We start from the raw sequence: 25,480 nt of genomic DNA on the forward strand, positions 1-25,480 counted from the left end.
CTTGTGCATTCTCAGTGGGAATGTAAAATGATATAGCCACTAGGGAAAAGAGTATAAAGATTCCACAAAAAATTAAAACTAGAACTACCGTATGATCCAGCAATCCCACTTGAGAGTATACAAAAGAATTGAAATCAGGATCTTGAAGGGTTATTTGCACTCCCATGTCCACTGCAGCATTATTAACAATAGCCAAGAAGTGTAAGCAACCTAACTGTCCGTTGTATAAGGATTTGCACTATTTGGTTGTGCTCACTGATGACACTTGATTTGTACTGGCGTGCAAGGAAATACTGTGCAGCCAGTAAAAAGGATGAAATAGATCTACATGTATTTGCTTACATGGAATGATGTTAATTGGTATTAAGAGAAAACAGTTTGTTACAGGACACTGCACATGCAATATATAAAATATACATTATGGGGACTTCCCTAGTGGTCCAGTGGTTAAGACTCCGTGCTCCCAATGCAGGGGGCACGGGTTCGATCCCGGATCAGGGCACTAAGGTCCCACATGCTGCAGTGAGGCCAAAATATATAAAATATATAATATTTATATACATTATGAATATAAATACGATTGTGAGCATATCAAAAAAACTTGAAAGTTACAAGTAAATTGTGAATTAGATTATTTTAAATTAATCCCATAATAAAGATATTTTTATTTGGGTATCTTTTTGTACAACTTTATATCTTAATTATAGTCATCAACAGCCCTAAGTGAATAGTAAACTTGTGTTGAAGAGCAGATGTATGTTTCAAAAGTAAAAACTACACTGTACGAATGACAAACTATGAGGACAGCATTTATAAAGTAGTCAGTGGCCTATGCTAACCATAATGACATAGTTCAGTCCCCTGTGTCTACCAGTCAAACCTCATTAAGGGAATTTAAGCCTGGAGATGTCATCAGAACCTGCCTTGGTCCATTTGGGCTGCTATAACAGAATACCACAGATTGGTCAGTTTATGAAACACAGAAATGTATTTCTCACAGTTCTGGAGGCTGGGAAGTCCAAGATCAAGGTGCCTGTAGATTTGTTGTCTGGTGAGGGCCTGCTTCTTGGTTCACAGACAGATTGTCTTTTGACTGTGTCCTCACTTCGCAGAACGGAACTAGCTAACTCTCTGAGGTCTCTTTACAAAGGCAGGAGGGCTCTGCCCTCATGACTGAATAATCACTTCCCAAAGGCTCTGCCTCCTAATACTATCACCTTGAGGGTTAGGATATGAATATATGCATTTTGGGGGGACACAAATATTTAGTCCACAGCAGAACCCAACATACAGTGACTAAAGGGAAACAAAATCCTAGAGCCAAGGTTACATGGTGAATTGTTTTCCGAGTCCTACTAGAATATAGCTGTAGGATGGGAGTTCAACTCAGGCCTGGGTAAGCACCAAACTGATTACGGAAACTGGGATTGGCACAAATTTTGGGGTCAGCAAAGTTAAGAAAGAAACTGGATAGAACCTACTAAAGTTTTTCAAAGTGCTCTTTGAAAAATGAGTACTGTGATCAGATACATTTTATTCATCCTCTTTTGTCAACTTTATTTAATGCACATGAATGGCATGTTACAAGATCTGAAAAATCAATAATCAGCTTAATTTTGTTTAGTATTTGATTAAAGTACCATTTTTTTCAAGAAACACTAAAGTTCACATAAATAAATATTGTAAGGCATATTATTTAGGAAACATTTTTAAAAATCTGGTGGGAATTTGGTAATATGTATAAGAAAATATCATCTTAAAATGGACACAGGTCAACTTGATCTTTCTCAATAATTTCTAACACGTTTTTATATCTTTGTCCCCAGGTGGCGAAACTGATAACCTGAACCACTTTTCATCTAATTTGGCCTCTAACTGGCTTATTCTGCTAAGAGACACAGATGAAATAATCTTATTTTAAAAAGGAGAAATTAATACAACTTTAATAAAAGTATTACTGCAAGTTAATAAATGCATAATGTCCTCCTGCCAAAAAGAAGTAATGAATCTTTTACATGAAAACAAATACAGGTGCAATCTAATTTACTTGGTCCACGTTCGCACAGACCTGATTAAACTACCATTTGGTAGCTATTATTTTCAAAATAACTACCTCTAAATTCTGTATTTAAAATGTGTAATTTCTCAATGAACTTAAAGTTTTCTACCTGTGATAAGAGTTGGAAAGATTTTCCTCTTCAATTTCTCATTAAAATCAGAAGATACTTTTAATTGTGAAAGGCTCGATCAACCCTAAAGCTACTGATAGCTACTGATATATTGGTAGTCTGCATATTTACGATTACATTAGTGGTTTCTAATATCTTTTATTTGTTTCTACATTCCTGAAAAATATCCTTATGCCAAGTTGAGTTACTAGAAAAATAAGTTCTCAGTTAAATATTAGAGATCCTACAGCTAGCTGGAAAATAAAGATGTAACTGCATTCAAATAATTTCTTATACCACTGGTCTTCTGTACATGCAAAATTGCCTTCTTTTTTATATTTCTAGTCCTCAGGAATGTTAATTCTTCTGTGTGAGTAGTGAACATGCTCAGCCACTAGCTATGGAAGAGTTATACATAAGTTAAGACAAATTGACACTTAACCTTTATTAAATCAGTCCCTAGCCCCACCCCCTAAAGATCAAATCAGCAAAGAATATGAGGCTATAACAAGGCTACTTGTGGTATTGGTTGGAGATCTAAACTCTTTATGGTAGACACTGCTGGCTGCCTACCCAACAGCCCCTCTGCCCTGTTTTCTAACAGAACCATCTTTGGTAGGAGTGCTCACCTAAAAAATTACATTTTCCAGCTTTCTTTATAAGTAGAAAATGTCATAACTCTGGTAAATGAAATATAAGTTGAGGGTTTCTTGTAATACTTTTCTCCCCTGTTAGGACAACAAGAAGTGGTGGTACCTTTTTATCCTCCCTGGAACGTAGATTCGAAGTAAGAGATAAAGCAACCAGATCATGACTAAAAAGATGAAAGCTATACAGTAACATTGATGAAGGAGAAATCTGGATGCAGCCTAGGATATTTAAGGTATTGGACAGCTGCTGCACCAGCCCTGAATTTCTCAAACCAGAATCAGTTTATGAGAAACAAAAATAAATCCCTAATTTTTAAAACCTCACTTAAGTTTCAAATGCAATATTAACGGATAGACTCATCACTTGCAACCCAACTCCTGGGAACTTACGGTCAAAGCAAGGAAAGAGTTATGTACGTACAGGTACTCACGGTAGTGTTTTCTATATTGAATTAACACTGAAATCATCTTTTTGAAGACATAGTAGTAGAAAAGATTCAAATATAAAATTACATCTGTTCCTTTCATAAATAGCAGAAAAACTATTGGTTGCCTGATCAACAGTTATTCCCAACCCCCTTTTCCTTTTCCATCTCCCACTAGAAAGACTGGAAAAGCTTACAATTTCATTTCCCCACTTTTCTTGGGGCTAGAGGTAATAATTTTATATACTCATGGCCAACAGGTGAACACAAATCCACTGTGGATATCTGGAGAAGGTTTTGCTTTTATGAGAAAAGGAACAGATGTGGAAGGCTCTGCCTCCTTCCCCCCTTTTCCTGTCTTGAATACAGACACATTGCTGCTCTGCACTGCAGTGGCCATCTTACCATGAGGGAAAAGCTAAAAGACTTTCAGAGACCTTGGTATCGTGGAGTCACTGAACCAACGCCAGCTCCTCTAGACTTCTTGTTATGAGAGAAAAATAAATCCCTATTTGAAAAATCATTGCTGCTTGGATCTTCTGTTGCTTAAAGTAGGAAACATTCCTACCTGATATAGAAATAGGTAAACTGGGACTTCCCTGGTGGTGCAGTGGTTAGGAATCCATTTGTCAATGTAGGAGACACGGGCTTGATCCCTGAACCGGAAAGATCCCACATGCTGCGGAGCAACTAAGCCCATGTGCCACAACTACTGAGCCTGTGCTCTAGAGCCTGCGGTCCACAACTACTGAAGCATGCTCACCCTACAGCCCATGCGCTGCAACTACTGAGCCCACATGCTGCAACTACTAAAGCCTGCGCGCTCTAGGGCCCATGTGCCTCAACTACTGAGCCTGTGTACTGCAACTACTGAAGCTGTGCATCTAGAGCCCATGCTCCGCAACAAGAGAAGCCATTGCAACGAGAAGCCTGGGCACCACAGGGAAGAGTAGCTCCCGCTCGCCACAACTAGAGAAAGCCTGCACGCAACAATGAAAACCCAATGCAGCCAAAAAAAAAAAAAAGAAAGGAATAGATAAATTGTAAGTGATATGAATAAAAGATGTGACAGGAAAATTAAAACAGTCAACCTTTTAGGGTACTACTGAAAATTACTTGTAAAGAAAAAGTTTTGTTTATACAAGAAAACATTTAGGGGCTTCCCTGGTGGTGCAGTGGTTAAGAATCCGCCTGCCTATGCAGGGGACAGGGGTTCAAGCCCTGGTCCGGGAAGATCCCACATACAGTGGAGCAACTAAGCCCATGCGCCACAACTACTTAGCCCACACTCTAGAGCCCGCGAGCCACAACTACTGAAGCCTGCATGCCTAGAGCCTGTGCTCCACAACAAAAGAAGCCACTGCAATGAGAAGCCTGCGCACCACAATGAAGAGTAGCCCCCGCTCGCCGCAACTAGAGAAAGCCCACGTGCAGCAATGAAGACCCAACGCAGCCAAAAATAAACAAAAAATTTATAAAAAAAAAAAAAAGAAAGCATTTAAAAATAAAAGTATAGAGCTTAAAGGGAAAATGTTAGACTAATTTTGTTGCTGACTATGAATACACGTGCCATATAATCTAGATTATCTTAATTCTAATACTAAGGACATTTATCCATTGTCTTTTGTTTTGTTAAATAGTCAAACGAAATTTAGTAACCAAAACACATTTTCAATAAAATTTTATACGTGTATATGTGAATAAACAATGAAACAGCACCAACGACCTCTGTACAATTTTGTCATACAGTTTCTGTGCAGGATGCTTCACCAATAAATCATTCAATTTGTTTTAAAAGCATGTGATTACAGAAAACTATTTAAACTGTTCAGCAAAAACTGGGTAACATCTTTCAAAGATACCTCAGATACTCATACCCACACAATCTATCTTCTGAATATCAACTTGAGTTGCACAGGTTAAGATAAAGACACTTCACATAGTGCTGAAGATGTGATGCAATCAGTACTTGAACTGGCATTGCACTTCCTCAGACTCGGGCTGTCTTCATTACAAATATCTTCTATCCCTGAGAGATCGGCTATTATCAGGATGGCTCATCAGCTAAGTCACGTTGGTCAAAGTACCTGGTGAAAAACAGAATTTACACAGCAAAGGAAACGATAAGCAAAACAAAAAACCTATGGAGTGGGAGAAAATATTTGCAAATGATATGACCAACAAGGGTTTAATTTCCAAAACATACAAACAGTTCATACAAGTCAATAACAAAAAAACAAACAACCCAATCAAAACATGAGCAGAAAACCTATATAGACATTTCTCCAAAGAATACATACTGATGGCCAAAAGACACATGAAAAGATGCTCAACATTGTTAATTATTAGAGAAATGCAAATCACAACTACAATGTGGTATCACCTCACACCGATCAGAATAACCATCATCAAAAAGTCTACAAATAACAAATGCTGGAGAGGGTGTGGAGAAAAGGGAACCCTCCTTCAGCGTTGGTGGGAATGTAAATTGGTGCAGCCACTACGGAAAACAGTATGGAGGTTTCTTTAAAAACTAAAAATAGAATTACCATATGATCTAGCAATCCTGCTCCTGGGCACATATCCAGAGAAGACTCTAATTTGAAAAGATACACATACCCCAGTGTTCATAGCAGCACTATTTACAATAACCAAGACATGGAAGCAAGCTAAATGTCCATCAACAGATGAATGGATAAAGAAGATGTCGTGTACACACACACACACACACACACACACACACACACACACACACAAATGGAATATTAGCCATAAAAAAGAATGAAATATTGCCATTCACAGCAACATGGATGTACCTAGAGATCATCATACTAGGTGAAGTCAGACAGAGAAAGACAAATACCATATGATATCACTTATATGTGGAATCTAAAAAATGATACAGGGCTTCCCTGGTGGCACAGTGGTTAAGAATCCACCTGCCAATGCAGGGGACACGGGTTTGAGCCCTGGTCCGGGAAGATCCCACATGACGCAGAGCAACTAAGCCCATGCGCCACAGCTACAGAGCCTGTGTTCTAGAGCCCATGAGCCACAACTACTGAAGCCCGCACACCTAGAGCCCATGCTCTGCAACAAGAGAAGCCACTGCAATGAGAAGCCTGCGCACTGCAACGAAGAGTAGTCCCCGCTCGCCGCAGCTAGAGAAAAGCCCGTGCACAGCAATGAAGACCCAACGCAGCCAAAAATAATAAATAAATTAATTATAAAAAAATGATACAAATGAACTTATTTACAAAACAGAAACAGACTCACAAATACAGAAAACAAACATAGCTACCAAAGAGGAAAGGCGGGGGAGAATAAACTAGGAGTTTGGGATTAGCAGATACCAACTACTATATACAACATAGATAAACAAGGTCCTACTGTATAGCACTGTGAACTATATTCAATATCCTGTAATAAACTATAGGGGAAAAAAATCTGAAAAAGAATATATATATGGATAACTGAATCATGCTGTTGTACACCAGAAACTAACACAACATTGTAAATCAACTATACTCCAATTAAAAAAAAATTAATGTATACTTAACAATATTAACTGCAGCACTACTTGTAATAGTAAAAGACCACAAACAACCCAAATATTCATCAATAAATGGACTGACTGAATGAACTAGGATACATCTACACAGTGGAAGACTATGAGGCTTTTATAAAAAACAAAAAAAAAAATGAGGGAAATATCTGCACTGCTACCATGTGACTTCCAGGATCTATTAAGTGAAGAAACAAAGGTACAGAATGGAATGCTTAGTATGTTATGTTTTGTAAGCATGTGCAGAAATGCAGATATATTTATATATATTTGCTTATATTTTTTAAAGGAACAGTGAATGGAAGGATAAATCAAAAATTAACAATAAAATGGATAACTACAGAAGGGAGAAAAGACGCTACAGAGGATAAAGGTGGATTCTAAAATGCTCCAAAATGTACCTTGAATTATAATTTTAACTTTGGAACAATGTAAATATTTTATGAAATTATAAAAGATTAAATAAAAACAGAAAATGACCAAATGAACCTTCTCCTATACTAGGTTGGTGGCAAAACCACACAGAGGAGAATAATTTCAAGTGATCTTAAACATGATGTTCTGATATCCCTAGTGAGACATACCAGTGACAAACAGAACTGCAAAGAATTTTTTAAGTGTACAGAGTGAAGTCAGAAAAACAAATATCATATATTGATGCATATATGTGGAATCTGAAAAAATGGGTATAGATGATCTTATTTACAAAGCAGAAATAGAGACACAGACGTAGAGAACAAACGTATGGATACCAAGGGGGAAAGGGGGGTGGGATGAACTGGGAGATTGGGATTCATATATATACACTATTGATACTATGTATAAAATAGATAACTAATGAGAACCTACTGTATAGCACAGGGAACTCTACTCAGTGCTCTGTGGTGACCTAAATGGAAAGGAAATCCAAAAAAAAGAGGGGAGATATATATATATATACACACACACATATAGCCGATTCATTTTGTTGTACAATAGAAACTAACACAACATTGTAAAGCAACCAAGAAAAAAAGAATTCTTAAACTGATTTCAATAGTTTTATTATCAGTAATATTGTTAGTATTATTCTGAAACTATTATGTGACTATTACAGGATAAAGCCAAAAATTATGTTAATATTATTAGAAACCAGAATTTTGAGCATAGAAGAACAGAAATAAAACATTAAATAAAAATCAAGTAGTCGGGCTTCCCTGGTGGCGCAGTGGTTCAGAGTCCGCCTGCCGATGCAGGGGACACGGGTTTGTGCCCCAGCCCAGGAAGCTCCCACATGCCGTGGAGCGGCTGGGCCCGTGAGCCATGGCCACTGAACCTGCGCATCCGGAGCCTGTATTCCCTGGTGGCGCAGTGGTTCAGAGTCCGCCTGCCGATGCAGGGGACACGGGTTTGTGCCCCAGCCCAGGAAGATCCCACATGCCGTGGAGTGGCTAGGCCCATGAGCCATGGAGTGGCTAGGCCCATGAGCCATGGCCACTGAGCCTGCGCATCCGGAGCCTGTGCTCCGCAACAGGAGAGGCCACAACAGTGAGAGGCCCGTGTACCGCCAAAAAAAAAAAAAATCAAGTAGTCTTAACTTAGAACTGAAATATTAATTTGAACTCATGATTTTATTTTTCTCTTTCTAAAAACTACATAACTTCCTAGCTCTGTTCAGTCTAAATGCAATGACCAAATGAATAACAACTAGCTTCCCTAATGTCCAAATTGTGGACTCTAGACACCATTTTCTACTTTAAAACAGGAACCAGCACTCCCAGGAGAAAAGAAAAGACTGATTCCAGATCTGGAGCCAAGTGTCCAAGATACATCTGAGTCATTTTGGCATACTAGAAAGGAAGAAAGCCGTAAAATAAAAAAGACCACTAAGGTTATATAACAAAAAGCATAGGAATTGATCTGAGGGGCTCCCACTGTCCAAAGATGGAACAATTTGAGCATCAAAAAGAATATTGACTGCAATATCCCTTTACCTGAATGCGATGGTCAACTTTATCACCACTAAAAGTGGGACAACTAGACATTATATGCTTCCTGATGTGACACAGTAGCACACATAGTCTTGTCAAACAAACAAACATACACATTACATATAATCAAGCCTCTAGACCTACCTACCAGTATGGAGGATAGATGAACCATTAAATACCATCATGAAGTTAGCTGTCAAAACCAAAATGTGGGAAATTTTACAAGTCAAAGGACACGGTTTCTTCAACAAGAAAATGGCAAGAAAAACCCAAGAGGTTGATGGGGATACTTAAGAGACATATTAGACAAATGTAATGAGTGCATTGCACTTGGATCCTGATTTGAACAATTCGAATGTAAAAAGACATTCTTGGGACAATTAGGGAACATGAAACATGGACTGGACATCAGACAATACTATGGAGTTATTCTGAAATTTATTAGTTATTCAATAAATTTGTGATACAAATACTACAGTCATGTGTTTTAAAAGCCCTTATCAGTTAGATACACTAAAACAGGAGAAATGACATGTCCGAGATTTGTTTAAAATACAATCACAAAACAGTTGAAGCTGGGTTATGGATTTATCTTGGGGGTTTACTCTACAACATTTTTATGGTTTAAACAACTCCATAATAAGAAGCTTTAAAAAATAATTACCATTGGTAAAACAATTAAGGCAGCTAACAGTTACTGGATCCTTTTTGAATGGGATCCCACTCACATAACGAAGTATTTCTATGAATTAGCAGTTCTTGCCTTAAAGATACCCAAACAAACAAAACCAACAGTAAAACACCCTCTTGGGTTTTCTGTCATAACAATGACAGATACTTACATTGAAGCTGTTACTGCAGAGTCGAGGCCTATGTTATCTTTTTTCCAAGCTTGCTATAACCTTCTATAAGTTTTCCTAAGTGAAGTCTACAGAACTGTCCTAGAACTTTTCTGTCCTAGAATTTTTCCATTTTTACCTAACTTTCTGAGGGGAAAAAAAAAAATCATGACCCAATACACTTGGACATTTCTTCTCTCATAATTGTATATTATAAAATATCAGTCAGATGATATATTTAAGTTTCTGGTTCCATTAAGTACTAGCTTACTGAACCATCAATTATCGATACTTAATCTTTATGAACTGGTGTCCCATATGTAAAGGAAAAAAAACCCTGAGTTGGTTTAAGAATTAGAGATACAGTATATTTGTGCCTAGGGCATCCTCTCATTTAATTCTTACTACCAACAGGTGAGGTAGGTATTAATTTTGTTTGTGATCAGCATAGTTAAGGGCTTAGTTCTGGAGTTTGGATCTTAGCTCTGCCATTTACTAGTTCTGTGATGGTAAGAAAGTAATTTAACCTCCCTCTGCCATGGTTTCCTCATCTGTAAACTGATAATAGTACCTACCTTTTAAGGATTAAATGAGTTCCTATTTTGAAGCACTAAGAAAAATGCCTGGCACAAATTGCCAAGTAAGTGTTATTTATCATCATTAGCATAATTACTGTAGACAAAGAAATTACATGCTGAAAAGCAGTTCTAAGGGGGAAGTTTATAGCAATACAAGCCCACCTTAAGAAGCAGGAAACATGCTGAATGTGTGTACACTCTAAAAAAAGTATCTTGTCTGGGGGAGGGAAAAATGAACATAGGATTACTTACCCTCCCTATATTAAAAATACTATAAAGCTTTGAAAAGTTATTGGTATTGGAATAAAAACACTGACCCATGAAGAAAAATATAAAGTCCAGAAAGAGACCTAAAATAAATGTGTGTGTATATATACACACACACACAAGAATTTAGAATATGAAGATATTTTCAAATAAATTCCAGGTGAAATTTTAATGTAAGCAATAAAATCAAATGTATACTAAATAAAAACATGCCCTGACTGAAAATGAACAAAGGACAGTAGCAATTAAAAAAAACTGCAATAAAACATATTCTACCCTTACTGATAATCACACAAAAGCAAATAAAAATAATTTGTATTTTTATTATCAGAATGGAAATATTTATATCAACTGAAAACGCCTAGTGCTGAACAGGAAACGGGCACTCTCATTGACACTTTAGTGGGAACAGAGTGGTATGATCTTTCTGGAAGGCAAACTGGCAATAAATATATCAGTTTTAGAAATACATGCAAGCCCTTGGGACTTCCCTGGTGGCACAGTGGTTAAGAATCTGCCTGCCAATGCAGGGCACACGGGTTCGAGCTCTGTTCTTGGAGGATCCCACATGTGGTGGAGCAACTAGGCCCATGTGCCACAACTACTGAGCCTGCGCTCTAGAGCCCGCAAGCGACAACAACTGAGCCCGTGTGCCGCAACTACTGAAGCCCGTGCGCCTAGAGCCCATGCTCCACAACAAAGAGTAGCCCCCCCTTGCCGCAACTAGAGAAAGCCCTCGTGCAGCAATGAAGACCCAACACAGCCAAAAATGAATAAATAAATAAAAATTAAAAAAAAAAAAAAGAAGTACATGCAAGCCCTTTAACTTATTTCTAGGAATTTATCCTTTGGAAAATATAGAGCTGTATGTACAAGGATCTTCAATGCAGCATTATTTATAGAAAAAAACCAGAAATAAAGGGAATTGTGAAAACACAATACTGTTTCCTTATACCTCAACTTCCTCATTGTAAAATGGAAACAATACTCTCTACCACCATTAATAATGCTATCATAAAGCAAGAAGCCAAGGATTACTTACCTGCTAACCAAGCAGATTAACAAATTCAAAGCAGGAACCCTCTCATCATCTTTGCTGTCCTAAAAAAAAGAAAAAGAAAAAGTTTAAAATGTAGTCTGTTATCCCTTAATATTTTTGAAACAAGTTTCAAGATGGAAAACATGAGCATTTTATTAGAGGATAGAAATAATCACAGGGAAATAGAAAATGTCAAAGAAAAAGGAGAAACTGTAGAGTTAATGATTCCTTGGGAAACATCTAAGATCATCTTTTAAAGAAAGGTCCTGAATAGGTCCTGAAAAGAAATAAGAGTTGAGGGCTCTAAGGAGGGTAACTTGGGAGAGATCTTCTTCCTGGTTCCAAGTAAAGGAGCAAAAAAACCCTGTGTCCTAACTGGGCACGAAGGGAAAAAAATTATATAAAAATACTTCAAAGAAAATATTCCAGAACAGAGTTCTCAATTACGATGGAAGTAGTTCATGAACTATACATTTTATAAAGTTCACTTTAAATATCTGTTAAAATGACAGACCTAAGACACATGGAAGGTATTCTTACAGAGTATGAAATTTATTTTTATACATTTCAAGGAATAGTCACAATAACTCACTGAGTAATGTTATAACAGACATGTCATACATTATTCAAACTTGGGACACACTCCAATGATGTCAGCATATTCAATTCCTTTATATGCCAAGAACTTAACAAGATGAATAAGACATACTTCCTGCTGATAGCACAGAAGAGGAAATATCCATATCAGCTTTAATTAAAGGAAAAATATGTTAAGTGTCATAAAAAAGATACAAAGCATACTGGAAAAACAGATCATTGAAGAGATTATTTTTAATTGTGAGGATTAGGGAAAGTATCACAGAAAGTGATAGGATATGAGCCAGACTGTGAAAAGTAAATGGTATATAGATGCAGATTAGAAGAGAGTGAAAAGGCACTTCTGGAGAGGGAGTAAAGTCTAGGAACACAGCTTAGGGAATATTTAATGAGTGACAAGTACATTTTGCTCAGAGTACAGGCCATATAAGTTAGTTTGTGCCATATCATGGATATTTAATGAAAATATTTTGGAGTAGTCAATGAACAAGTATACATTTTGTGGAGGAGTAAAAAGGAATAAAAAAAAATCAGAAGTGGACTTAGTCTGGCATCAAATTAATTTATATTGTAGTGCTGCAGGTATGAGTTAGAGGAAGGGTCTGATTGGAGAAATTCAAAACAATTATTATGCCAGACTGTTAGTTGACCACTCTGGCTTCTTGACTCCCCTTATTATTTAGCAAATGAATCTCATTTTTAGCTGGGCACACTGTCACCCAACTAAACATTTCCCATAGTTCCTTATGGCCATGTGACTAAATTCTGGCCAATGAGCTATTTTGGCCAGATGTGTTTGTAGAACCTCTGGGAAGGCTCTTTGGAGGGGATGACCTTCTTCTCTTCCTTCCAGCTTCCTATAGTGAAATAAAATGGCTGAAGCTCCAGCAGCCATCCTGGATTATGAGGTGAGCTTGCGGATGGAAGTCACATGTGGCAGAACTCAAAGGCCTGGGGCGCTGCCACCTTAGATCTAATCTGCCTACCTTCAGACTCCCTTTGTCTGAGAAAAGCACTTACATTTTATTTAAGCTACTGTTATTTTGGACTCTTCTATTATGTAACTAAATCTAATCCTGACTAATCAAATACTCCATGTTTTCCTGTTTCATTGAAATCGTTCTTTACCACCACATAAATTGGTGAGTGCTTCTGATTTGAAATATTAAGTTTGAACTTACCACTAAAAGCCTCACTTCAGAGCACCTTCTTGCAAGCTGCCGAATCAGTGAATGAGCCTCCGGTAATAAAGGTTTTCCAAGACAAGCCAATAAAGCATAAAGCCATCTTCCCTATATAGAATTTTAAAAAGTAATAAGTAAGCAAACTGCACCATAAATTTAACTTATAATCACTGAATTGTACCTCAGAAAGGTCATATCAAATTATGTTTCCACCAGCAGTATATATGACTGAGTTTATTCTGAGCAACACATCACTTTAGGGGAAACCTGAAGAATATTAGAACAAAGTTTAAATAGCAATTTGTGTAACACACTAAGTTAGCTCCTTAAGCAACCCTAAATCAATAAGACTTTTTCTTAAACAAAAAGATTGACATCTGGGGGTGGGTGGGATAAATTGGAAGATTGGGATTGACATATATATATATATATACTATTGATACTATGTATAAAACAGATAATGAGAACCTACTGTATAGCACAGGGAACTCTACTCAATGCTCTGTGGTGACGTAAATGGGAAGGAAATCCAAAAAACTAACACAATATTGTAAAGCAACTATACTCCAATAAAAATTAATAAAAAAAATAAAATAACATTAAAAAAAAGATTCACATCCAGGTTTCTTTTATAAAGAGTGAGTGGGACTCTCTTCTACATGAAAAAAGCTGGTATACATTTAAACTTGACTCAAACTTTCTGGGATAAATTTACAATATAAAGCTGGCATTCAGGTATTCAAATGGCCTCTACACTTAGAAGGTGCCTAAATCTCTACTGATGTCTAAGATGTATCTATACCAAAAGATTCCTTTTCTCAAAGTCAGTGAGCACACTGTGACAATACTAAAAAATAAAAGCAAAACTAAATAGCTGAAAACCTTCTTTAATAACATCACACTTAGTCGGCAAAATAAGGTGGTATTTCTCAAAAAATATTAGACAAGTAATCCCAAGAAATAATTAAAAGGTCCCTTTTTCTTTTTGCTAGTTTATGATAAGCAAACTTCCTGTGACACAAGGTTTTTTTTTAAACATTGGTATTCTCAGTACTAGAGTTCTAATGGTATGGTTACTTAGAGGAATTGAACACTGTTGATTTAAAAGACAGATTACTCAAAATAAAACTCAAAGGATTAATCAGATTAAAATTTAGTAAATCAGCTATCACTGGTTCAGAAACACTTTAATGGTTCCTCTGGCAAATATAGCCACACTTTTCGGTAATACATTTTCATTAAATTAACAGGAAAAGCCAAAATTATCACCTCTTGAGTGGGTAATCTTTAAAAGCTAAAAAAAGAAAGTTCCAAAAATCTTACAATAGAGTTAAAAAAATAAAGACTAAAGGAAGAGAAGGAAAATACGTCAGATAAATAATACTGCTAAAAGGTCGCTGCTATCAGACAGGAAGAACTGATATAGAATTTAAAGCTCAATATCTAGATTCCAATGAAAAAGTAGCCTAAGAATATGAGCCAAGTTATCTATTGAAGATGTAGCTAATATATAAACCCATGGAAAAAGTTTTGCTTCACTGATAACGAAAGAAACATAAATTATATTTACTTTGAAGTACTACTACTTATTTACTAAATTTGAAAAACCAAAACAAATTATAAAGTGATAGCTTGAACCATATGGAATTGTTGAAAATCAAATGTTTTTAACCTACAAAAAGGGTAATTTCATAAGGTTCAACTTAAAGTAGGGTTGTAGGGAAGAGAAATTTAAGGATCCATTGCTGATGTCATTATATACGGGTTCAATTCTTCTGTAAAGCAAGCAGGATGTAACAAAAGTTTACAAAACCTTGATCCAATAATTCTATTCTAGAAATATCCTGAGAAATAATAAAAAAGAAAATCAGTACAAATGTTTATAATTTAGTCATGATTGTAAAATATAAGGAAGAATCCAAATGGTCAATAATGAGAATCAAAGTAAACCACAGACATTTAGACAACGGCAATTATGTGAATTACATTATCATATAGAAATATATATGTGAAATGTGAGCTAAAAAAACAGAATATATACATTAGTAACAACTATGTAAAAGACATGTCTGACCACTCAATCGAAACAGTGATTTAAGCATGGATTTTTTTCCCCTTCAAAATTACATGTTATATGGTAGAGATTTAAAAGAATGAAAATATAAAAATAAAAAATGAAAATCCAGTGATAAAGAATATAATCATTACACTTATGGAAGAGACTTATCTAAGCCACCTGGCTGAATAGCAGGCTGGGAGACTTATACACTGTACTGTAATGTTGCTTTATCTGTCTCTCCCAGCAGACTATAAGCTTCTGGAGGGCAAATATTATATCATCTATTTTGACAGGAAGTTTTGGAGCCTCAGATACACTCTTTTGCAAATATCCTCAATTGTGAAAAATATTTGTTTTTTAAATTATAACTCCAAAGGATAATAAAATTTCTTATTAGAGGATTAAGTGGGTAATTCATTTATATAATGTCTACCAAATTTACCCAATTTTGAAGGGGAAAAGTAAGCTGTGAGTGTAAAGCAATAAAATAGAGGGGTAATACAGCACAGTTGTTGAGAGTATAGCCTGACTGCCAGGGCATGAGTCTCAGTTCTGCCAGCTATAATCGGTGTGACCTCAAGCAAGTTACTGAATTCCCATGTGCTCCAGTTTCCTCATCTGTAAAATGGAAATAACAGCTCATAGGTTATCAAAGGATTCAAGGAGTTATTATATATAAAATCCTTAGAACAATGCCTGGCACGTATATTTGCCATTATTGGTATTTCTGATATGCTTTTGTGAACTGGATTTCAAAGCCATTTTAGAAAATGCATTTCAAAGTTCTTTAGGTCAGTGTTATTTGAAATGGGGTCTGCAGACTGGCCAGTCTGTTTGTTACTGATCTGTGACAAGATAAGCAGCTTCTCCCAGGATATAAATCAACTATTTAGTTGACTTTTTTTCCCCAATGCAAGACTATCTCAATGAAGGAAGTAGTATGTTGATTTACATTCTAGTGTAATTTCCTTATTTTACTGCAAACAACCATTGCTTGCATTACACATATAGTTGTATGTATATGACATATATATAAATAATGTAAAGCCATATCTTATATATAAGTATATAAATTTTGTCTGCATTATGAAAAGAAAAAAATGCAGTATTACCAATTCTGGAGTAAAGTCTCTTTCTCCAAACCAATTACTCAGATATTCCAAGACACTAGTTACTGTTGCCTAAAAAGGAGGGGGGAAAGAGATGAAAGAACAGTATTGGTAATACAACACTAACAAGTTCAACCTGAGTTTCATTAAGTTCAGTTAGAAAGCAACTCTTATGTTTAAAATGGCCTCATTCTTTAGGCTTCCAGAGAAACCTGTGACTCTATTTAGTAATTTGATTAGATGGCACACTCAGTGAGAAGAGGCTTTGTAGACAAATATTCTTATATACTTTCAATTATCAATACCTTGGTTTAAATCCTAGGATTTAGTTTGTAACTACTAATTTAGTTCGGAACTACTTAAAAAAAAAATTCCACATACTCTTAAAAAAAAAACCTTTGCATAAATACCTTCAGCTTATTTTCATTAAAGCAGAGTACAAATCTAAAGACTAAGTTAGCTAGAGAAAGATCAGTTTTAAGCTATATAGATAGAATTATCAAACTGTTGAAAATATTCGCGGGCTTACGCAAATATAGATGGACACTTACAAAAATCACTCTCAACAAATTTAGTATAACTCCTACAGTACCTTAGTGTAAATGATCAAGTAAGTAAAACTGTCAGCCAGTATATGATTTACAACAGAGTATGACTGTTATCTTCCAAGGGTACCCAATGCTATGTGAATGCAAAACAATCAAAGTTTTTATTTGCTCTTTAAATGGATAACAGAGTTCCTAGTTCTGAAAGACTGAAGAACCAAAATCCATATTTCTCCCCTTTTGATCCAAGAAATTCAAATTTCATTCTTAATGAAGTGTGTAGGACATCTGGAACTAGAAATAGCAATCTAACCTTAGTATTTATTTCAAACCCCAGAATCTAAGACTTATAACTGAAATGTATACATGTGAATATTTTAGCACCATGATCAAGAGCATGAGTCCTGAAATTAGATCAACCTGGGATTGAATTCTAGTGTTGCCATTAAAACTTGCTGAAAAACCAACTGCAAGTAACTTAATCTCCAATTTTGTTTCCTCCTCTATTTAAAAAAGGATATTAATAATAATTTCCCATATAGGGTTGTAGTGAAGATTAAATAAGAACTGTTAAAGAGTTTAGGACAGGGTCTTGCATACTGTAAATATTCAGTAAATGTATTCAAATACCTTAACAAACATTGCAAACAAAAGAATGCATAAATTCTTATTAGATTTTACCTGATTCATTCTGCTAACAATACTAAGCAAGGGAGGAAAACCAATCTGAAAGAAAAATGAGACTGAAATTTACTAAATGGTATTATGGAGGCAGGGGGTACATTTTTTTCAAACTGGTGAATTTCTCAACACCCTGTTTTTTAAAAACAAAAAATAGATAAAAGTAAATTCTTTCATTGTCCATTACAATAAAACATTCCATGAACTATTATGTTGGTAATGCCCAAGAAAATAATGTCTTGATATTTGAATATGTAAATTTTAAAATAATGATTTTAGTAATTAGGATGTTAAAGCATGAAATTGAAAAAAATGATACTATGATATTAATATGTTGTACACACTTAAAATCTTTAGCTAAAGCTAACATTTTCAGGAATTAAGGGCACTTGAATGAGTTCTTTCAAACCTAATCTGCTTCAATTAAAAAGTACTTTGGAGTTTAATGTTGGGAGCCTTGATTATGAAAACAGTACTGACCTGTGAGAAATTTAAGAGGACATGCATTAAACTCTTGTGTCCTTAAATGGTTCTTTCATGTGGTATATATTTCACTTGTATGTATTTTGTAATAACAAACTAAATAAATATATATTAATTCTTTGTAAAATTGAAACATTTGGAAATGTAACATACGTTAGGGATATTATACAAAAGAACATATATTGTATAAGAAATAGTGTTAAATTAGCTCCCTCAGAGATCTGAATCTGTTTACACTCCCACCACCATGTGTAAGAGGACCCGTTTTCCCAGCCCTTGTTAATACAGTGTGTCAAACTTTCTTTACCAGTATGTTATCTGAAAAATGCCAGCTCAGTGGAGTTACAAGCAATATTTTTATTATAAGTGAGTTTGGGAATCTTCTCATATAAGAACAATTTGTATTTCCTTCTTGTGAGATGTCTCTTTATATCCATTGCCTTTTCTTTTTTAAACTGGGGTCTTGGTCTTTTTTAGTGATTTTTGGAGGTTTTACATTTGCAGGATAAACTAATTTTAAATGGGAAAAACACAATGTAGTACCACATAGAAAACAATAAATACCTACTCAACAGAACAGAACAACATAGTATAGGGAGTTACCAGTAATGCAGATGTGTGCAGTGGGTTCCATAAGAACATCTGCAAACTTGAGGGCAGGTGAATCCTGAAGGACAAGAAGCAGCTGGCCACATAATTTATGATTAAAATAAAGCCATGTGAAATTTAAATATACCCTCAGCATTTTACCTCCAGAATATGCAATTTACTAAGCATTTTTAAATACCTTATTGTGTCATATGTTTTCCTTTGTTTCCCTGACTACTCATAACTCATTGTTTGACCCACGTCTAATCATTAAAAAAAAAAAAATCCTAACTCACAAAATTATTAAACAGCTAAAACATGCATTGTTTTAGAAACTAGGCTGCCAATTTTTAAGTCAAAAATACAATAAACTAAGAGAAAATACTGGCAAATATTTTCTGTAGAGAGCCAGAAAGTATTTTAGGCTTTGCAGGGTACACACTGTCTCAGTCACATATTATTTATTTATTTATTTTTAACAACCTTTTAAAAACATAAAAACCATTATGTTTTTATGTTTAGCTCATGACTATACAAAAAAAATCTGCAGACTCGATTTGCCCCAGGTTGTAGTTTGCTGAGTCTTTATACTAAAACATGAACCAAAATTATGACCTTTTTCTGTTTGTTTAGCCACATTATCACCTACTTGTACATAATCGATTCCAGGACTTTCACTTGCAGCTGGTCCAACAGCCCCTTCAGCATATAACCTCTCACCCAGACAAAATTTTTTCCAGCCTTCTTCATCTTCAGATTTTGGCTAAAAGAAAAGAGAAAACAACTTACTTACTCCTATGTATATTTTTTTTATACTGAGCAGTGAAAAAAGAAGTGAGGATTCCTCCATATTCCCACCACCTCAACACAAAGATATAGTGCCTGTTATGGACTGAACCGTGTGCCCCCAAAATCTGTATGTTGAAGCCCTAATCTCCAGAATGGGATTATTAGGAGACTGGGCCTTTATAGCAGAGATTAAGTTAAAATGAGGTGGTTAGGGTGGGTCCGAAGCCAATCTGGCCAGCATCCCTGTAAGAAGAGGAAGTCTGGACACAGAGACATCAGGGATGGGCGTGCATACAGAAGACCACGTGAGGGCACAGCAAGGAGACAGCCACCTGCAAGCCAAAGAGAGAGGCCTTGAGAGAGACCCACTGACACCTTGATCTTAGACTTCTAGCCCACAAAGCAGTGAGAAAATAAATTACTGTTTGTTAAGCCACCCAGTCTGTGGTGTTTTGTTATGGCAGCCCTAGCAAACCAATACAGCACCCAAGTGGTCACACCATAGATGGGACATGTTTAGTTTGGATCATACTTTAATGAACACTGACAAGCAAGAATGTGTTCAAAGGAGGGTGATAAAGATGGAAATTGGTATGGAAAAAAAATACACTAAGAATGCTTATAAGAATGAAGGATGTTCATCCCGTGGAAGGAGACATGATTACATACCCCACATACTGAAAGGGCTGTCCAATTAAAGAACGAGTAGATTTATTCTACATTGTCAGATGAAAAAAAGTAGGACCATTCAGTTCAATATGGCTACCTTAACAGAACAATTAAAAATTCTTTTTCCTAAAAAATGTATTTATTTATTTATTTAAGTATAGTTAATTTACAATATTGTGTTAGTTTCAGGTGTACAGCAAAGTGATTCAGTTAACAGAACAATAGGTTTATCTGGGCACATCACCTTGCAAATTATTTTACATATATGTGCAGCTTTTCCCCCACCCCGAGGATAAACCACTTTCATTAGATTCTCAGAATGAATATGAGACCCCTAAAACATAAAAACCCATTGTCCTGGAACAATTTATCTTTTCCCATCACTCCACTGGTCAGAGACTGTTTCTGCTCCAGGTAGCATTGAAAATCCTAATTATTAAATATTGTGGGTGCTTAATAAATGATTGGATCAATTGATCAATCAATGTTCATATTTACATAGTTGCTATCAGAGCATGCTTTAAAAATTCATTTTATTATTTACATAATGTTTACATCTGCCATGATGAACATATGTTATTGCTATGTAATAGTCTACTGTTTTGATGGATGATCTTCATTTATTGAATCAATTATGTTCAGTCATTTCTTTCTTGACAAAATTATTTTGTCATAATGTTACTAATGAGCTTCTTTTTGAATTAGTAAGTATGTACCCAAAAGTCCTTAGACTGAGCAAGAAAAAATATTATCTACCTACCTACTGCCCTCTCTCTCTTCTTACTAGGAGGCCTCACAGCACAGTGAAAGGCTTTAGAGTCAGACAAAGTTCAGTCTGAATCTCAGTTATACCTTTTATGAGTTAAATGATCTTGGGCAAGTGATGTTAGTGTCTACCACACTTTTCCTAGAGCAGAGCTTCCAACTGGTATACAGAAGCATATAGAGAGGTTACACTGAATATCTTAGCTTTCAGCTGGTAGTTTAGGCTATGGGAGCAGCCTCCTCCATTTATCCCAATGTGTCATCGCGTAAAAGATGTCAGGAAGCACTGCCTAGAAGAAGCTTCTAAAATCTGAAATCTATGAACCACCTGAAACTGTGAGCAAAATTGTATGCATAGGTACATTTTTTCCCTCTGAAAATAAATACCTTTCATTTGATTCTCAGGAAAACTAAGACTCCCTAAAAGGTTAAAAGGACTGTCCTGGGGCTTCCCTGGTTGCGCAGTGGTTCAGAATCCACCTGCTGATGCAGGGGACACGGGTTCGTGCCCCAGTCCGGGAAGATCCCACATGCCGCAGAGCGGCTGGGCCCGTGAGCCATGGTCGCTGGGCCTGCGCGTCCAGAGCCTGTGCTCCGCAATGGGAGAGGCCACAACAGTGAGAGGCCCGCGTACCAGAAAAAAAAAAAAAAAAAAAAAAAAAGGTTTTCCTGCTCATGTATCAGCCCAGCACACTTTCTTTTAACTGTTGATTATATTGGCTTTGTGCCTACCTTACAGTTTTATCCTCATACTAGCATCAATTACAGTCCCTAGCCCGGGGACAAAAAAAAAAAAAAAAAAAAAAAAAGGATTGTCCTGGAACAATGTATCCACCTCTTCCCCAACACCCTTTTTTATCCAGTAGTCCATATATAGCATATTTACTAAAAAGCTTAAAATTATATCTAGGATAAAGTAAGAAATACTACTTTCCAGTAAGCATGACCAGCTTTACTAAAATGTCACTCACTGATACTGGCACCATTACCTCGTGAGGAAAATCCCAACAAGCCTTTATTCAATCTTTTTGTAAATGCCGAAAATGCATTCAATTTCCTAAAAAGCAAATGTCTAGAAGAACCTTTAAAAACTTGTAAAGACCAATCCAAAGTCTCTCAAGATGTAGCTTAAAACTGTCATAAAAATAACTTGCCTTACTGACTCTATCCTTTTCAGGCTATTAAGATAATGGAACTGTTACTATTAATGATAGATGGGAGAGAATGAAAATAATATGGATTAAACAAGTGAATCTTTAAGAACTGGAAGTAAATATGGACTATATTAGTTATACACTGTACAATCTAAACAGAGAAACTTACATACCATGGTCACATTACTATCCAACTGCTGTGATTTCCAGTGACTTCTATGTCTGTTCACACTCTAAAGGAAGATAAGGTAGACAAATGATCTTCAAAGAATGGATAACTCAAAAGAAAACAATTGCTGCACAACATTCTAACAATTCTAAAACTTGGAAAATATGTTCAACTGTATTATGTCTAATGATTATAATAATTTGGTAATTGATTCATGAATATTATCTTTATACACTAGAAACCCCAATTTTTCCAACTACAGTCTAAGAACAGAAGTAAGTCCGAGGGAGGGAGGGGTTTAATTTGATTAAATGATTAAAGTACACCTACCTGCCGAACAGTTGAAAACTGTGCCACTTGCTGCTGTTGCCACTGAAGAGTGGGGGAATATCCTTCAGGAGCAGGTTGGCATCCTGAAAGCTAGAGATCAGTTCATAAATGTTAGAATCAATGTTAGTGTTATAACTAGAATCTCATACCTCTGCAAAGTAAAAGCAGAATCAAGATGAAAAGTGAATAATAAAGCAAATAAGACGATACAAGAAAGACAGTATTTTTTGCAGATGTAAAAAAGGAGGCAACTCACTTTACTATTTACGTCTGAGTTTAAAACATTAGGAAAAGACTCTTATATAGTCACTTTAGTAAAAGCAATCTGGAATGGTTTATAGTTGGAGTTTCTAAGAAATCCACATGACATGAGACTCGAAGATATAATCTAGTCCTACCTTTCTACTGAATATAATAGCAAAACAGTTTGAAACAAAGAGAGATATAAACCAAATAAAGAATTTTGGTATGAGCAGAATGTACTCAAATAATTTCAGATGCTTGACTTTATAAGGGCTACTTCTACCTTCCAAAACAGCACAGAGGTCACAACTGATCACATACTGCCTTGAAATAAAACTTAATGTGGTCACTTTTTAAAAGCCAGGTATACAAGATATCATCTTCCATCAACTAAAAACTTCTGAAAAGGAATTATATGAGACGTTACAGTGTCTGAATTTAAATCTCCTGATTATAAACATCAGATAAAGGAATTACTTAGAACATAAAAGAAAAAGGAATTACCACAATTTAAAAACTGCTGCTCTCCTACCTTTGGTTAAATAGCACCTCCTAAAACAGACCTTCTGTGGCTACTCTATCTAAAGTAGTTCTCCCAGTTACTTATTGGTCATTATATGTTACTTTTTTTCACAACAATGGTCGCAGTATGTAATTATTTTGGTTTTTTTTTTACTGTCTTCCTCAGGAGAATGTAAACTCTACAAGGGTAGGGACATTTTCTGTCTCATCCTCTGTTGTATTCCTAGTGCCTGGCACAATATTGTTGTTTAGTAAAATATGTGTTGGATAAATAAATGAATGAAAAGGTTCACAGTGGGCAAGTAGGTAGAAAAGTGTGATATTTGGGTTTCTGTTTTTTTAAAAACAAAACCCAGTCCAATTCAAAACATGCAAACTACACTAAGATTAAAGATCAGCCTGATAATAATTATGAACTGGAAAAAGGTACCTTAAAAGTAAAGGATAGCATAAGTAACCTATTGAAAGACTCCTTTAGGATTGGATCATATTCCTGAAGTATTATGAGCAAATCTCCACGAATGCCAGGGTTACTGAAAGCCTCTCTGGAGGCAGTAAATGCCAGCTGTCCGTTTGGGGGGAAAAGTACAACTTAGTACGGAGTAGTCAAATCTTACCTACATCGTAACTGATAACTGTCTGACACTATAGGAGAGCCTTGGTCTTTTAATTTGTGGGAGGGAAAAAAAATCCCCTGACGGGTAATAAAACTCACAGAAACATTCACACTTTGCTTCCTTTTCAACTTCTTTGGGTCAATTTGAGCTACCACAACATCTGGACAGTGAGCTGCTTCGATCCTACAAATAAGAAATAAGTACAAAAACGTGATTACTATTGTTCATGTGTAGTAAAGCAAGCGATCCACTTCTATGGTTCATTATAAAATCAGAAAAAAAGTTCAGAATTGCAATCGAGGTACTAAACAATGTATTTCTGAAATTATGTTGACTGAAAGCAAAATTTCTTATGTGGAAAAAAATCTAAGAGCACCTATATTGTCACAAGTAATCAGGTTTAACAAAATTAAACTCATAGAAACTCGCTCACGCAAAGACGTAATCAAGGAATGCTGTTCCGACAGTGGATGGGGGACGGGAACAGAGGTGGGGCTTTATCACACTTAAGGGTCAAGCGGGGCACTGGGCGCTGTGCCCAGGGGCGGAAGGACAACCAGCCCACCCGCACAGGGTCAAATCACTCACTGGACCCGCCTTAGGTATTCTTGGGGAGTCCTCGGAGGTACGTTGGGATCAAAACTGTCTGTCAAGTCGCAGGGCTCCACTGGCAACAGCCGGGGCATCAACTCTTCCACTGCAGACTCCGCCGGTACCCACGCCATAGTTTTCAATGCGACCTGTCCCACCCAGCGCATGCGCCAGGTCTGGGTCACAGCGCAGGCGCACATGTTGTCACCTTTGGCGCGGAGCTGAGCAAGAGGCTGGGCTTGGGGGCGTAACTGCGCATGAGCGAACCTGCTGATTGTTGTAAGGTTAAGGCTCCGGTGGAGTAATGAAGACTGCGAGGCTGGTTCCTAGTAAAAGTAGTTCGGAAGTTTTTCTGGGTATTACGCTCTATACTCTTCTAAGACTGAGGGTTATTAACTTTTATGCATCCCTAGTAGTGAGGGAACTTTAAATGTTTTTTAAATTAATGACCAGGTTACTGTGATTATCATTTATTGAGCTCTAAATTCTTAAACCGCTGGTAGATGCATCACATGCATTTCCTCATTTAAGTTTTACAACCTTTTGACGTAAGTGGTATTATCCAGGTTTTGTAGGGGAGGAAATCGACCGAAAGAGGGGTTAAGTACTACAATCGTAACTTTCTCCGAAAAAGGAAAACCATTTCCAACCCAGATTTATCTGACGCCAAATGAATGTAAAATTAATTTCCCAGAGGAATTTCTTGTGCTTGGCTGCGCCAAAGATCACTTTATATTTATCTGAAGTGAATATTACTTTTATTCACTTTTTCAGAAATATCTCTTTCCTTAGATAATGCAAAGAATAAAGTTAATGCCAACACCTAGAAGTTATCATTATTAATCTTAGGGCCAATCTTGTGAGGGGGTACTTTATTTCCATTT

General features: G+C 36.2%; 1 protein-coding gene across 3 annotated transcripts; it reads right to left on the minus strand.

Annotated features, from left to right (window-relative positions):
* Positions 1 to 4,909: 4,909 nt before the first annotated feature.
* On the minus strand, positions 4,910 to 24,796 carry GEMIN2 (gem nuclear organelle associated protein 2). 3 transcript variants are annotated; one of them, XM_024762081.1, is made up of 10 exons: positions 24,594 to 24,796; positions 24,104 to 24,188; positions 22,624 to 22,713; positions 22,298 to 22,357; positions 19,397 to 19,510; positions 17,677 to 17,721; positions 16,454 to 16,522; positions 13,280 to 13,390; positions 11,505 to 11,563; positions 4,910 to 5,330 (listed from the first exon to the last, which is right to left on the minus strand). In XM_024762081.1, the coding sequence occupies exons 1-10, from the start codon at positions 24,794 to 24,796 to the stop codon at positions 5,291 to 5,293; spliced, it is 876 nt and encodes a 291-aa protein (XP_024617849.1). In that variant the 3' UTR covers positions 4,910 to 5,290. The 3 variants fall into 3 exon arrangements, with proteins under 3 accessions (XP_024617849.1, XP_024617850.1, XP_024617851.1); XM_024762082.1 differs by having other exon boundaries at positions 24,603 to 24,739; XM_024762083.1 differs by lacking the exon at positions 17,677 to 17,721 and having other exon boundaries at positions 24,594 to 24,739.
* Positions 24,797 to 25,480: the final 684 nt, after the last annotated feature.

Source organism: Neophocaena asiaeorientalis, unplaced genomic scaffold (assembly GCF_003031525.2).
Source record: "Neophocaena asiaeorientalis asiaeorientalis breed wild unplaced genomic scaffold, Neophocaena_asiaeorientalis_V1.1 scaffold190, whole genome shotgun sequence".
Taxonomy (NCBI): Eukaryota; Metazoa; Chordata; class Mammalia; order Artiodactyla; family Phocoenidae; genus Neophocaena; species Neophocaena asiaeorientalis.

Bases quoted from the DNA above. Each gene is read 5' to 3' on its own strand.
- GEMIN2 (XM_024762081.1), bottom strand. From the start codon at position 24,796: ATGTGCGCCTGCGCTGTGACCCAGACCTGGCGCATGCGCTGGGTGGGA. The intron at 22,358-22,623 runs GTAGGTGTACTT...ATCTTCCTTTAG, and splicing joins AGTTTTCAACTGTTCGGCAG to AGTGTGAACAGACATAGAAG. The intron at 17,722-19,396 runs GTAGGTGATAAT...TTTTTCTTTCAG, and splicing joins CTGGAATCGATTATGTACAA to ATTGGTTTTCCTCCCTTGCT.